This window comes from Humulus lupulus, chromosome 3 (assembly GCF_963169125.1).
Source record: "Humulus lupulus chromosome 3, drHumLupu1.1, whole genome shotgun sequence".
In the NCBI taxonomy this organism is placed as follows: Eukaryota; Viridiplantae; Streptophyta; class Magnoliopsida; order Rosales; family Cannabaceae; genus Humulus; species Humulus lupulus.
This window is the reverse complement of record NC_084795.1, coordinates 284,571,124-284,584,605: the sequence shown is the minus strand read 5'-3', so window position 1 is coordinate 284,584,605 and position 13,482 is coordinate 284,571,124. Positions and strand designations below refer to the sequence as shown.

General features: G+C 32.9%; 3 protein-coding genes across 7 annotated transcripts; all 3 read right to left on the bottom strand.

Moving 5' to 3' along the window:
• Positions 1 to 1,386: 1,386 nt before the first annotated feature.
• On the bottom strand, positions 1,387 to 4,407 carry LOC133824873 (isoflavone 2'-hydroxylase-like). Its single transcript, XM_062257884.1, has 3 exons — positions 3,839 to 4,407; positions 2,949 to 3,329; positions 1,387 to 2,207 (listed from the first exon to the last, which is right to left on the bottom strand). The coding sequence occupies exons 1-3, from the start codon at positions 4,367 to 4,369 to the stop codon at positions 1,572 to 1,574; spliced, it is 1,548 nt and encodes a 515-aa protein (XP_062113868.1). The 5' UTR covers positions 4,370 to 4,407; the 3' UTR covers positions 1,387 to 1,571.
• A 95-nt stretch (positions 4,408 to 4,502) lies between these two features.
• Positions 4,503 to 9,365, bottom strand: LOC133824874 (cytosolic sulfotransferase 5-like). Of its 5 annotated transcripts, none has more exons than XR_009888601.1 (4): positions 9,223 to 9,311; positions 7,588 to 8,619; positions 5,168 to 5,265; positions 4,503 to 5,085 (listed from the first exon to the last, which is right to left on the bottom strand). XR_009888601.1 is itself a non-coding variant. In XM_062257887.1 (3 exons), the coding sequence occupies exon 2, from the start codon at positions 8,593 to 8,595 to the stop codon at positions 7,594 to 7,596; it is 1,002 nt and encodes a 333-aa protein (XP_062113871.1). In that variant the 5' UTR covers positions 8,596 to 8,619; positions 9,223 to 9,311; the 3' UTR covers positions 5,331 to 5,612; positions 7,588 to 7,593. The 5 variants fall into 5 exon arrangements, 3 of the variants coding, with proteins under 3 accessions (XP_062113871.1, XP_062113870.1, XP_062113869.1); XR_009888602.1 differs by having other exon boundaries at positions 5,168 to 5,248; XM_062257887.1 differs by lacking the exons at positions 4,503 to 5,085; positions 5,168 to 5,265 and adding an exon at positions 5,331 to 5,612.
• A 2,138-nt stretch (positions 9,366 to 11,503) lies between these two features.
• On the bottom strand, positions 11,504 to 12,493 carry LOC133821635 (cytosolic sulfotransferase 15-like). Its single transcript, XM_062253812.1, has one exon. It carries the CDS (start codon positions 12,476 to 12,478, stop codon positions 11,504 to 11,506), a length of 975 nt encoding a protein of 324 aa, XP_062109796.1. The 5' UTR covers positions 12,479 to 12,493.
• Positions 12,494 to 13,482: the final 989 nt, after the last annotated feature.

Genomic DNA, 13,482 nt, shown 5'->3' with positions numbered 1-13,482 from the left:
ATTTATATGTTTAATATAAGTGTTTTCATTTTAATCTATTGTTTTATATTTAATTCAAATTAAATCAATAAATATATATATATATATATGAATAAACATTGCACATATAAAAAAAAATATCGGTTCAGTCTATACTGAGGATAGTGTCCTCGGTATAGCCCATCCAGACGACAAAATTGGACAGGTTTCAGTGACAATATTGTCAACTCTATACAGAGAACTATCATCCTCGGTACAACCTATACCGAGAACATATTCAATGTCCTCGGTAGAAGTTTTCCTCTATTGACGAGGATGTATCGAGAACCGTGTACCGAGAACATGTTGTCGGTAGAATTTTTACTGAGAACATTTGGTCTTCTACCGACGACTTTTGTTCTCGGTATAGCCCTTGTTTTTTGTAGTGCTAGGGGAGGTAACAAATTTTTAATAAAAGGAAAATTAAATGATGTGTCAATTTTATATTGGTTGGACATATTATGAGACACAAAAATCTGACAAGGGATCTTGATTCCTTTCGGATACCCTAAAACATGGTCCCAATATGGTCCAAATATATTCTGTGTCCTCTACCAAAATCGTCAACATAGTCTTCATGAATAGTCCACTCCTGCTCCGAAACACCCTTTGCAAAATACCAAATGGAGACAATGGCATAATCGAGAGAAGAGCAACATGATAATTTATGATTCTGTTGATTTGGTTTGCTCGAATGCTAATCTATATATAGTCTATATATGTATCTTGGTCTAATTGATTAGAGCTAGCACTACAAAAAATCTTAGTTTTAGTCACAACAAATTTTGTGACTAAAAACAAAAAATTTGTGACTAAGGAAAAATCATTATATCTATGTCATCACTAAAAAGTCCGTGGCTAAAAGTATTAGTCACAAAGATCACAATTTGTTGTCACTAAATGTATTTTTAGTCACAACAAACTTTATCACTAAAAATAATAGGTTGTGACTAAAACTACATTAGTGACAACTTGTGATTAAGTATGACTTTTTAGTCACAAGTAATTTTTTGTTGTTATTAAAAGTGGCATTTAGTCACACAAAATATATGTTGTGACTAAAAAGTTGTCACTAAAGGTTACCTTTATTTGTAGTGTAGATACCAATTAAGATACCCTTTTTAAACGAGAATTCCTAAGGGACACCACTGGTGTCCAACACTACAAGTAGGTGGCATATCTCTATTGGTGTACGTAATCCAATATCGGGTCCCACTTATTTGAATTTAATAAGTATTATGGGGTATCGCTAACTAATCATGGGGTGTCACCTCATGTGATATTGGACACCTTAAGGCGCTAAATAGCAACACCCTTTCTAGACAGTAAATTTGAATCCTTTTGCAAAAGTAAGTAAAACTATCGGTCTAAGAAATTGGTGAATGTATCACATAATTTATTGTAATAATCACTATAGTTCAAGAAAATAAAACAACATCAAGTGTCAACTTATTCATATACTATTACATGCAATACAACTTATTCATAATTTTGGCTGAGTAGGGCATGCATATATTGACAAGCTAACACATGCACTATTCACTTATTATTACTTAATTTCGAATTTGAGAAAGAACTTTCATCATAGTGGAACGGGGTTGACACTTAGCTAAGAGTGGATTAGTCATAGACAAGGTGAGTCCTCTCAAATGTTCACTCATATCCACCATCTTCTCACTCACCCTTTCCCATTCGAAACATTGAATAATGGTAGCCAAAGTTAGACCAACCATACGCCAAGCTAAGTTCTCGCCAGGGCAAGTCCTTCTTCCATTCCCAAATGCTAGGAATGTAAACCCTAATTCCCTAGGGGCAAGTCCTTCATTTTTCAAAAATCTCTCAGGCATGAACTTATTTGGCTCAACCCAAGTGTTTGGGTCTCGTTGAATAGCCCATGTGTTGATAAGTACCATGCAACCAATTGGCACCCTATATCCACCAATGGTGGTTTCTTTGGATGATGCACGTGCGATCAATGGCCCAGGTGGGAGCAATCGTAATGTTTCTTTGATGATAGAATGAAGATAAGGAAGCTTAGCCAAATCAGACTCGTTCACAAGACGATCTTCTCCCACACAATTGACTAGTTCACTATGTGCCTTCTTCATAACTTCCGGGTGATTCAACAAAAAAGATAATGCAATTTCCATAGTTCCAGCTGAAGTGTCCGATCCTGCAATTATTAAATCCTGAACACAATAAATAGTCAGTAAGTAACTTCATCATATATATATATATAAATATATATATGAGTGTTGCTATTTGGCACCTTAAGGTGCCCAACACTACATGATGTGTCATTTTATGGTTGGTTAGCGATATCTCATAATACTTATTAAATTCAAATGTGTGAGACCCGATATTAGATTACACCAATAGTGGTATGCTACCTTCTTGTGGTGTTGGGCACCAGTGGTGCCCATTAGCATTTCTCATATATATATTTATATATATATATAAGGAGCGACTACACCATCCTATTTTTTTGCAACACCGGTGTATCTTTTTTCTATTTTCATCACCTGGATAGATATCATCCCAAATTTGTTTATATAACGGTGTACATTATAGCTATCTAGAACTTCCTACAAATTTTCAAGAAATTCTGAATAAATTATGGTACCGAAAACAAGGTCTAAACTGTATGTTGCATGCGTGCCTATTTTTTTTGTATACGCATGTAAAATTTGACAGTTTGAACCTTGTTTTCGATTTCGTAAACTATTAAGAATTTCTTGAAAATTTGCAGGATATTATAAATAACTACAATGTACACCTTCATATAACAAAATTTGAGATTATATCTATCCAGGTGCCAAAAATAGAAAAAAGATGTACCGGTGTTGCAAAAAAAAGAATGCGTTGTAATAGTTCCCTATATATATGCAACTTAATTTATTAATTTGCTTGTATATATCTATATATATTACCAGCATAAGCCCTTTGATAATCTCATCTTTGTAGTACTCAGGTTCAGACTCTTGTAAAGTTAGTAACACTTCAATCATGGTCTTCATCTTTTTCTCTTGAGACAGAGAATTATCATCATTTTTCGTTGCTTTCTTTTGTTGCTCTATAAGATTCTGCATGAACTTATCTCTATTATTCTGCAATTCAATCATATTTTTTCTAATCTTTTTTTCGTACCCAAATATCCTCAACATCGGAATGAAATCACTTATGAGCGTATATGAGGATAATTTGGGCGTCTGTGTGATCATTTCTTGGAACATCTCAGCCTCTTCCGAGACAATGCAATCTTCGTAGTAACGCTTTCCAACAATCATTCTCATCATGGTGTTTAGGGTTACCTTTTAGAATTAATAAGATTAAAACACTCATGTAAGACTCAAGAAATACAATAAAAGTGGAACCAAACTTTGATAGGTTATATCATATGTAATTCTACAAGAGAAGAGTTTTTTTAGAATAAAATAATACAAATATATATAGGGTTATTCGAAAAGATAATGAAAAACTTCCGATTTAGCTACATAATACCATACTTTATTATGTGTTGTACTTTAATTAGTTAGGTCAGTTTAAATTGGATTGAACACTAGCTATAGAATTATAATTTTATAGACATTTAATAAATAATGTTGTTATTTGACACCTTAAGATGCCTAACACCATATGAGATTGGTTAGCGATACTCTATAATATTTATTAAATTCATATGTGTGGGACCCGATATTAGATTGCACCAATAACAATATGTCACCTCCTTGAGGTGTTGGGCACCAATGGCGCCCTTTAGCAATTCTCTTTAATAAATCACATATTTGGGCCATAAATATTATCTAGCAACATTAATTACCTCCATGAATAATGATCTCATGTTCAATGTAGGAGTGTTGTCATCTTGATCCCAAAGGCGTAGGAGTCGAAGAACAAGCAACCGAACCTCGTCGGTTCGCATATAGGAGAGTGCACTTAGACGATTAGCACCTAGAATTTCAAGTGTAGATATTCGACGGAGCTTTCGCCAATGATCATTGTAGGGGGATGTGACAAGGGTAGTATAGTTGTAGTAGATAGTTTTTCCGCTAGTGAGGCCAAGAGGCCGATTTGCGAAGATGGTGTCCTTTTGCTTTAGGCATTCTTCGGCTGTAGATGGGGAGGAGATGACAAGCACTGGATGGGTGCCGAACCAAAGGTGAAATACTGGACCAAGCCACTTTGATATTTGCGTGAGGGTTCGATGAAAGTGGTTTGTATTTTTCAGGATATAGAGGTGACCAATTATAGGAAGGGTGGGAAAAAGGGTTGGGGGGAAGTTTTGTACTTTGTTGTATAAGTGACTAGTTATGAAAAAGATAATTAGGAAGAGTGGGAAGTAGATGAACATTGTGTTTGACAAGGTCTTTAATTGTGTGGAAAACGTTTAGCATACTCTTCTCTTTATATATCAGTTAAATTGTAAATAAATGTTTGAAATGTGAAAGCTTATTAACTTAATTGCCTAACTTTAAGCCAAAAGATACAATAAAAGGTCGGCATAGGCCATTATATACTTGACTTTTATATGCATGCCAAATATGGAAAGACTACAATTTATATATAAACTAAATATTTGGAATATGTTATTATAATTAAGGTAATAGTTGCCCCTATAGTAGGTCATTCCATATACTATATGTCCAATTTTTCTATGGGTAATTTATTGGTACTCGTTTTTTCTCTCTTTTCTTACCCATTTTTAATTAGGCATAGCCTAGTGGCACCTCTCCTCACAAAGAGGAGGTCCCAACAAGTTCGAATCCCCCAATGTCAAATATATATACATATATATATAAATTACTCATCTTAATATTTGTAATGACTAGGTCTTTGTAGTGTTGAGGCACTGCTTCCCATGTATCATAATGTCTGGAAATTCTCTGTGAGACTTGGGTATTGACGAGGCGGATAAAAGCAGCATGCTCGACCCCCACAACCTTCTACAAGTGTGGATTGAATGTTAGCTCCAATGAATGACCAACTTTTCTACGTCTGATTTCCAAATCTTTTTCAGTATTCGTGCCACTACCCTTTTTTGTTGGTGGGGTTGCTATATTTGTTTGACTAATGAAAAATAATTAGAATATATTAATATAGTAACAAATAAACAACATTAGTGGGTAGATATAAAAAGAGAAAAAATTACCTAACTTGCATGAAGTGGGGATCCTACTAGGATCCGACGGAGGGTTACTGCCAGCATCTCCACCGTGCGCTCACGCCACATCTAAGGACATCTTTATACTAAGTATAACAAATTTGTTTGTTGGTTTAAATATTCAGACTTATATTTAAATTATTGGAAGCAATGTACTTAAAAACATGTATCTTATTTCTTAATATAAAGTTTTACAAACAAAGATACAAACATCATTGATTAAGTTTACATCTCTTGGAGACTAATGTTCGACATTATCATCACTAAGGTCGATTAGAAATTCATCATCGTCATCTGTTTCTCCTAATTCTTCTAACATATATCATCTTCATCGTCATTAATATAAAATCTTCATTATCCTACATACCTGAGGAAGGTCACTGAGGGATTTCAACATGTGTTGCTAGTTGATCAGATTGTTGCACAAACAATTCTCCAAGATCCACATTCAAAACAAAATTGGCTAAATTAGTGTCGTATACAACATCAATGTCACTAATCATTTATGAGTCAAGTTATGATGTCACACATTTTAAGATTATTGTAAAAAATTTAATATTAAATGTTAATATATAATTACCCATATATTTGTGAAGTACAACTTATTCAAGTTTAGTTTTATTTAATTCATATTATAATTATTTAGTTATTAAATTAATAATTTATTACTTATTAAATTAATATTTTATTATTTAATTATATTATTAATTATTAAATTAATATTTTATTATTGAATTATCTTATTCTGAACTCCAACCCCTACCCTATTCCGACCTAGTGGATCCCTAGGAGATAGTAAACAGACATCTATTACTCCCCATTTTTTCAAGATATTTGAAGAAATATCTTAAAAAAAATGAGGAATACTAGATGCATGCATTGGCTCAGATTACTATCCCCAAGACTCCACTAGATGTATGTCTATGGCTTTTTGTCATTAGAAATAATAACAATTATCACTATGTGATAATAACCATCCTATCATATATACCCTCGACCCACGACCCCGACCCATGACCCCGACCCCCAACCCCCGACCCATAATCCCCAACACACGACCTCGATCGACGACCCTGACCAACGACCCCAATCCCTATCCCCGACCTCTAGCCACGACCCCGACCCTATTCGGACCTCGACCCAAACCTAGAACCAAACCCTGACCCCTGACCCCCGACCCCGAACCACGACCCATAACCACGACCCCTAACCACAACCGTGCACTTATTTATTATTATGTTTAATACTTTATTTTATTACTAATGTTTGGGGTAATATTTTTGTTTACAGATTTATATAATTTTTTAATTTAATAATGTTGACACCAATTTAATAATCATTATTAATTAATAATTAGAAATAATTTTATTTATTATTATGTTTATTACTTAATCAAACATCTAATTTTTGGGATAATATTTTTTGTCTAATGATTTATATCATTTTTTAATGTGTTTATACCTTTTTAGACCATGTGTTTTGCCTCATTACATGTTTAGACCCTGTGTTTTGACAAATTATTTTTTGGACCATGTGTTTTGTAAAATTGTTCAAATAGGCCTCTAAACCTGATTTCGATGAACAAAACTTGAGTATAACAACACAGTTCTTAGGCATAATGACTATATTTTTGTTCTGAGTTGATAGTTTGATGAATTATTTGTGATTTTAGTTAAAAAAAACTTTGATCAAAATCAAGTTTATGGGTCTATTTGAACTATTTTAGAAAATACAGGGTCCAAAAAATAATTTTCCAAAACACAAGGTTCAAACAGATAATGAGACAAAACACAGAGTTTAAAAATGTATAAACACTTTTTTAATTTAATAATGATAAATTAAAAGTAAAATAATTGTTTTATATCAATTAGTGTTATAATGATTTCTTCTAACTTTACCAAAATTTGGGCAGCATAACAACTGTATTCTAACCTATCAATACCAAAATTTGGGCAACATAACATCTGTATTCTAACCTATCAAACAAATTTAAAACATGCAATTAACACTAAAAAATTCCCAGGCAGGCCAATTCACAATAAACTTTTCACCATACACCATAAACACATATCATTAACCAAATTGAAAAACTATTATTTCAAGTTCACATATTATTAATCAAAATCAAATACATATTATTAACCAAATTCTAAAACTAATATTTCGAATTCCCATATTATATACACATACCCCTAATATTTCTAAAATCCTCAATATCAAATAGAAAGACATACACCAAAACAAGAACAAAAACCAAAATCAAAGTTAGTAAATGAAAAGATAAATGCATTGGCGTTCTTAAAACCTTACAACTGATATTATATAAAGCACACACTATTAAAATAAATAATCAACAAAAAGACAATCAACTAACATAAATTACATGCAAGTAAAATATTTTTGCTTACCATTATTTAAGCTAGAAAATCTAGCTCAGACATCTTGAACGATAGGCCAGAACCACTCAACTTTTCCTTAATGACCTTGCTCACACGCTCTACTAGAGATGGAGTAAGATGATTCTTCCAGTCACCCACTTGGCCCTTTCTAAAGAACAGTTTATTATCAAAGGTAGGCCACACTTGGCCATGTTTATTCACATCCAAATCCTTCAATTTACTGAAGCTACACATCTCCAATATTTGCTCAATAACTCCATCACTCTCTTCCTCTTGGGAGAAAGGAAGCCCTATGAACTCTGCAATCCTTTTGGCTTGACCAAAAGTGTCCTCTTTCATCTCCTCATATTTCAAAAACAACACTTTCTCAGGCTTCTCTAAGCTTGCTTTCCAATACCCTAAAACATGGTCCCAATATGGCCCAAATATATTCTGTCCTCTACAAAACTCGTCAACACAGTCTTCAATAGTCCACTCCTGCTCCGGAACACCATTTGCAAAATACCACATGGAGACAATGACATCGAGAGGGTTTCGACTAACGTAGACAATCCGAGACTCGGAGCAATGCTCGATAGAATCAGAAAGAGAAGCATAGGGAATGTGAGTCCATAACAAACGAGGGCTTGACATGGTACTCAAATCATGGAGCTTGTGATCGGAATAAATCGTTAACTCAAAAGAAGGCACGAGATGGTGAGGGCTCGTGGTGAGCAAGGGGTGTTGATTATAGTGTTGGTTACGGTTGAGAATGGAAAACAAAAGAGATTTGAGCCAAGTGGCGCCTGACTTGGGAGAGGAAGCCATGATTATGTCATCGTCTTTGGCTTTGAATTGATTTTGGAAGGTGATGATGCTGGGTATGTTGATGGATGGGAACCAACAATTTTGGTATAAGGTTACACCTCCCTTCAACCAACTACTGGCTTTAGGCAGCTGAGATATGACCAATTCAAGTGATTTGTCATCGTTGTTGCTGCTACTATTTGAGAAATATTGTGTGACCTCCTCTGCCATGCTCTTGGTTTATTACTGCAAGTACTTGAATGGAAGCAGTTAATAATGATGTATAGAAAAACAATTTAAGATGGTAACAAAAACTTTATTACTACTTTACTATATCATACATACACATTTATATGCACACATCCACAGAGCTTGGCTTTATAAGGAATCAAAAGTACTGGAAAGAGAAGAAGAGAAACATCTGGTATATAAGACATTACTCAATGGAACCGGAACCAGCACTGCTGATTTTTTAATAAACATAATTAATTTGAACACACCAATACCATACTATATATTCCATACAAAATAACACTGCCAAATAAAATAGCAGAGTCGACATCTTCAAGTAAATCATTGGTGTCATTATCTGAGACATTTTGTCAAACACCTTGTGTGCATTTGATATGAAAAACCAAGCAAAATAAAACATGCGAATTCTTCTTACAATATTTACCAGACATGAACTAGAAATAAGCAAGATATAAACCACAAAATATATATATTCACATCTTAGATCAAAAAACAAAATTACTTGCCAATCATGATATGCAACACAATCTGTCTTAGTTAAATACTAACACTAAACGAGATTAACTATTATACTAAAGAGAGGAGACACATGAATAAAAAGAAAACCTGTAATTGGGAAGCTTGCTTTGCTTTGCTTTGCTTATGTAGAGAAAGCTGCTTTTAGACTTTGGAAATGAATACAATAAGGATGATTCATAAGAAGTAAGACATAAATACACGTTCAAGATTGCACGTGCTTGCCAACACTTTGGTTCTACACTAAGGTGTGTTTGATCGTAGAGAGCCCGACCCATTTATGTTGTGTTGTTTATTATAAAAATAAGGAAATTTTAAAAAAAAATTTATGATTTTTATATTATCAATGTATAAAAATATGATAATTATATTTTTCAAAATTAAAGTATGAGAAACGCAATCAGTGTCTAACTAACATATGAAAATGACACATTTTTTATTATATTTATATTTTTTTTGATTTTGAAGGTAATTTTATTTCATTTTTTCAAATTTTTATCTTTTATTCCATTTTTTCAATTTTTTTTACCAATTTTTTCATTTATCTTTTTTTTTTTATTTCTATTTTTCCATTCTTCTTTTCATTTATTTATCTATTTCTTTCTTTCATTTGTATTGTTTTATTTTTTTATTCATATATTTTTTAGTTTTCTTCCTATTCTTCTTTCTTTTCCTTCTATTTTTCTTCATTTTGTATTTATTATTTCCTCCTATTTTTTTTTTCTTTTTTCACATATATGAGCTTTTGTTTCTTTATTTTATTTTTCTTCCATTTTTTTCTTTTTCTATTTTTTTTCTACCAATTTTTTCATTCATATTTTTTTTCTTTCTATTTTTCTATTATTTATTTTTCTTCTTCTTCTTTTCATTTTTATTCATTCATCTGTTTTTTCCTTCAACATTTCTTTTGTTTTGTTTTTTTCATATTTTTTTAGTTTTTTTTCTTTCATTTTTTGTACTTATTCTTTTCTCATTCCATTTACCCATTTTTTCACACATTATTTTACTATTTTTTTTATTTATTATTGTAATTTTTTTATATTTTTTTTCAACTATATGTAAAAAAATTCAAATAAATTTTTTCAGCATTTTCTTTTTACTGTAACCCTTATAGGAACACCAAAATTTGGAAAGAAAACAAATAAAAATATGAAAACGTGAATGTGTAACCAGTTACCCTGATGAAAACATTCAAATCTAGAAAAATTAATTATATGAAGAAGATGAGAGAGAATGGAAATGGGGTGGATATGGTTTTTTTTTATATATATCAGATTTGTGGTAACTGGTTACCTTCTCCTTCTTTGTGTGTATATTTATGGGGATAACCATTTACCTTCGCGTTCTTTGTATGTATATTTCTGAGGGTAACTAGTTACCTTTACATTCTGATGTGTGTGTATATTTATGAGTTCTTTATGGTAACTAGTTACTTATGTTACTAAAATCATAGTTACTTCTTGTTCCTTTTTTAATGAAGTGTTATTCATCTTTTTCCTTCAAATTTGATCATTTCTTTTCATATTTAAAATGAGTAACCCGTCACCTCTCTTATAGTAATTGGTTACCCATTTATGGCAAAAAGTTACTCCTACCAGAATAACTGGTTACCCCTCCTGATATATACTATTTAACCTAGGTCTAAGATTTTATTTTTTTTACTTAGCTGCTAAAGATCAATCAAGTAACTAGTTACCTTACCTGAAAAAAGAAACCTAAAATCTAAAAAAAAAAATGTCATCAATTAATACTTAATTAGGACTCTAACTTCATCAATTAATATTCTTTAATAAATGTGATGTCAGTCATTAAAAATGTCATTTTGCCTTTACCGACGCTTTTACTGCTCTACTAAGTTGGGGAAGGTGGGGCTAACTTGTTAGAGCTTTATGTTTGGCATGCTTGGAAGTTGGAAAACCCTTTTTTTTTTTTGTAGTGAGAATGATTAAAATCACGTAATGTAATATATCGATGTTATATTTTATAAGGCTATTTACCTTTGAAGACAAACACAAGAATATAGTATGAGAGAAAGAGAAAGAGCGTTGAAAGTTTAATGATAAATAAGGGTGTTTGTTGAGTGAATTTGAAAAATGTAGATAAGCAAACTCAATTGTATAAAATCGTTCACTTTATTAATCCCACCTTCACTTTAGTATATGAGTTTGTGAGATTTAGCCTCTGCTCAACTATGAGATTAATTATACTATTTCTCTGTTGTTGATTCTAATATCAAGATAGTGATTCAAATTCGACGTAGACCAAGATTTCCTGGTTGAACCAAATCACTTTCGGAGAAATATTAATTAGTATTTTTGCATGTGAAATATTAATTATTGTGCATGCCATTAAAAGTATATATAAAATCTTGCTAAGACATTTTGAATGACACACAACTCAATTTTTCCATCATTACATTGTTCACACGTTCCACCATAGATGGACTAAGATGATTAATCCAATCACCCACTTGGCCTTTTCTAAAGAAAAGTTTATTACCAAGATTAGGCCTAACATAGCCATGTTTATTCACATTCAAACCCTTCATATTACTCAAGCTACACATCTCCACTATTTCCTCAACAACTCCATTACTCTCTTCCTCTTCGGAGAAAGGAAACCCTACGAATTCTGCAACCCTTTTGGCTTGACCAAAAGTGTTCTCTGTCAACTCTTCATACTTCAAAAACAACACTTTCTCAGGCTTCTCCAAGCTTGCTTTCCAAAACCCTAAAACATGGTCCCAATACGGCCCAAACACAGTCTCCCCTCTACAAAACACGTCCACACACTCTTCAACACTCCACTCGTGCGAGCAACGATCCGGGTGACCGTTTGCAAAATGCCACATCGATACGATCACATCGAGAGGGTTTCGACTAATGTAGACGACCCGAGACTTTGAGCTGTGCTCGATAGAATCAGGAAGAGATGCATAGGGAATGTGAGTCGAGATCAGACGAGGGCTTGGCATAGTACTCAGATCATGGAGCTTGGGATTGGAATAGAGCGAGTACTCGAAAGAAGGCACGAGATGGTGAGTGCTTGTGGTGAGCAAGGGGTGTTGCTCATAGTGTTGGTTGCGGTTGAGAATGGAAAACAAAAGGGACTTGAGCCAAGTGGTGCCTGATTTGGGAATGGAGGCCAAGTTTATGTCATCGTCTTTGGGTTTGAATTGTTTTTGGAAGGAGATGATGTTGGAGATGATATTGGATGGCAACCAACAATTTTGGTATAAAGTTAAACCATGTTTCAACCAACTACTCGCTTTAGGCAGCTGAGATATGACCAATTCCAGTGATTCACCGTCGTTGTTGTCATCGCCATGTGTGGCCTCCTTTGGCATGTTGTTAGTAGTGTTACTGCAAATATAGTCGAGTTGAAGAAGTTAACAATGGTGTATAGGGAAACAAATCATAATTATTTTAATAAAGACTTTACCTCATTTATATGCATGCATCAACAGAGCTTGGCTTTAAGGAATCAAAGCTATGAAAAGCTTGAAAGAGCAGAAGAGAAGACAGAAAAAATTATTGGAAAATTGTGAGTATATACGAGGACATAAATTGATGGAATCGATGTATAAAAAGAAAGGGTCATGAGTTTCAACGTGTCAAAGAGAACCTATAAGATGTCGACTTAACATGCATGATGATGACACGTTAATTTTGTGCTGTCTTTTCCAATTAGTGTGAGAAGAGTATTGTGAAAATATTTAGATTAAAAAATTGTTCAACTATTGGATAAGGTAGTATTGATGTTGAAGGACATTAATTAGTCAAACTCTTTTATAAAATCGAAACAAGAAAGGTAAAATATAAACAAAAGAAAAAAGACGCCTGAATTTTCAATAAAATGCAATAAAATAGAATTTTCAAACAAAACTGAAAAAATAAAATAAAATAAAAGGTAGCTGATGAAAAGCTTATGATAGCTTTTATAGATACTATAGATAGATTTAGAAATTACAATATTTTATAAAATAATAAAAGTTGTATAAATGGACTAATTAGTTTGTATAGACACTAATTAATAGAGTCTTGTTATTTGACACTTTAAGATGTCCAACACCATAGGAGGTGTCATAATTGCTGAGAATTGCTAAGGGGCACCACTGGTGCCCAACACCACAAGTATGTGGCATATCGCTATTGATGCAATCTAATATCGGGTCCCAACTTATTTGAATTTAATAAGGATTATATGATATCGCTAACCAATCATGAGGCGACACCTCATGTGGTGTTGAACACCTTAAGGTGCCAAATAGCAACACTCATAATTGCTTAGCAATACCACTTAATATACTTATTAAATTCAAATAAATAAGACTTAACATTAGATTGCACT

What these genes read in the sequence shown, in the direction of transcription:
- LOC133824873 (XM_062257884.1), bottom strand. Translation starts at nt 4,369, where the DNA reads ATGTTCATCTACTTCCCACTCTTCCTAATTATCTTTTTCATAACTAGT. An exon ending in TGAGATCATTATTCATGGAG is followed by an intron (nt 3,330 to 3,838) that starts GTAATTAATGTT and finishes TAATTCTAAAAG; the next exon opens with GTAACCCTAAACACCATGAT. An exon ending in TTATCAAAGGGCTTATGCTG is followed by an intron (nt 2,208 to 2,948) that starts GTAATATATATA and finishes TATTGTGTTCAG; the next exon opens with GATTTAATAATTGCAGGATC.
- LOC133824874 (XM_062257886.1), bottom strand. Translation starts at nt 8,595, where the DNA reads ATGGCAGAGGAGGTCACACAATATTTCTCAAATAGTAGCAGCAACAAC.
- LOC133821635 (XM_062253812.1), bottom strand. Translation starts at nt 12,478, where the DNA reads ATGCCAAAGGAGGCCACACATGGCGATGACAACAACGACGGTGAATCA.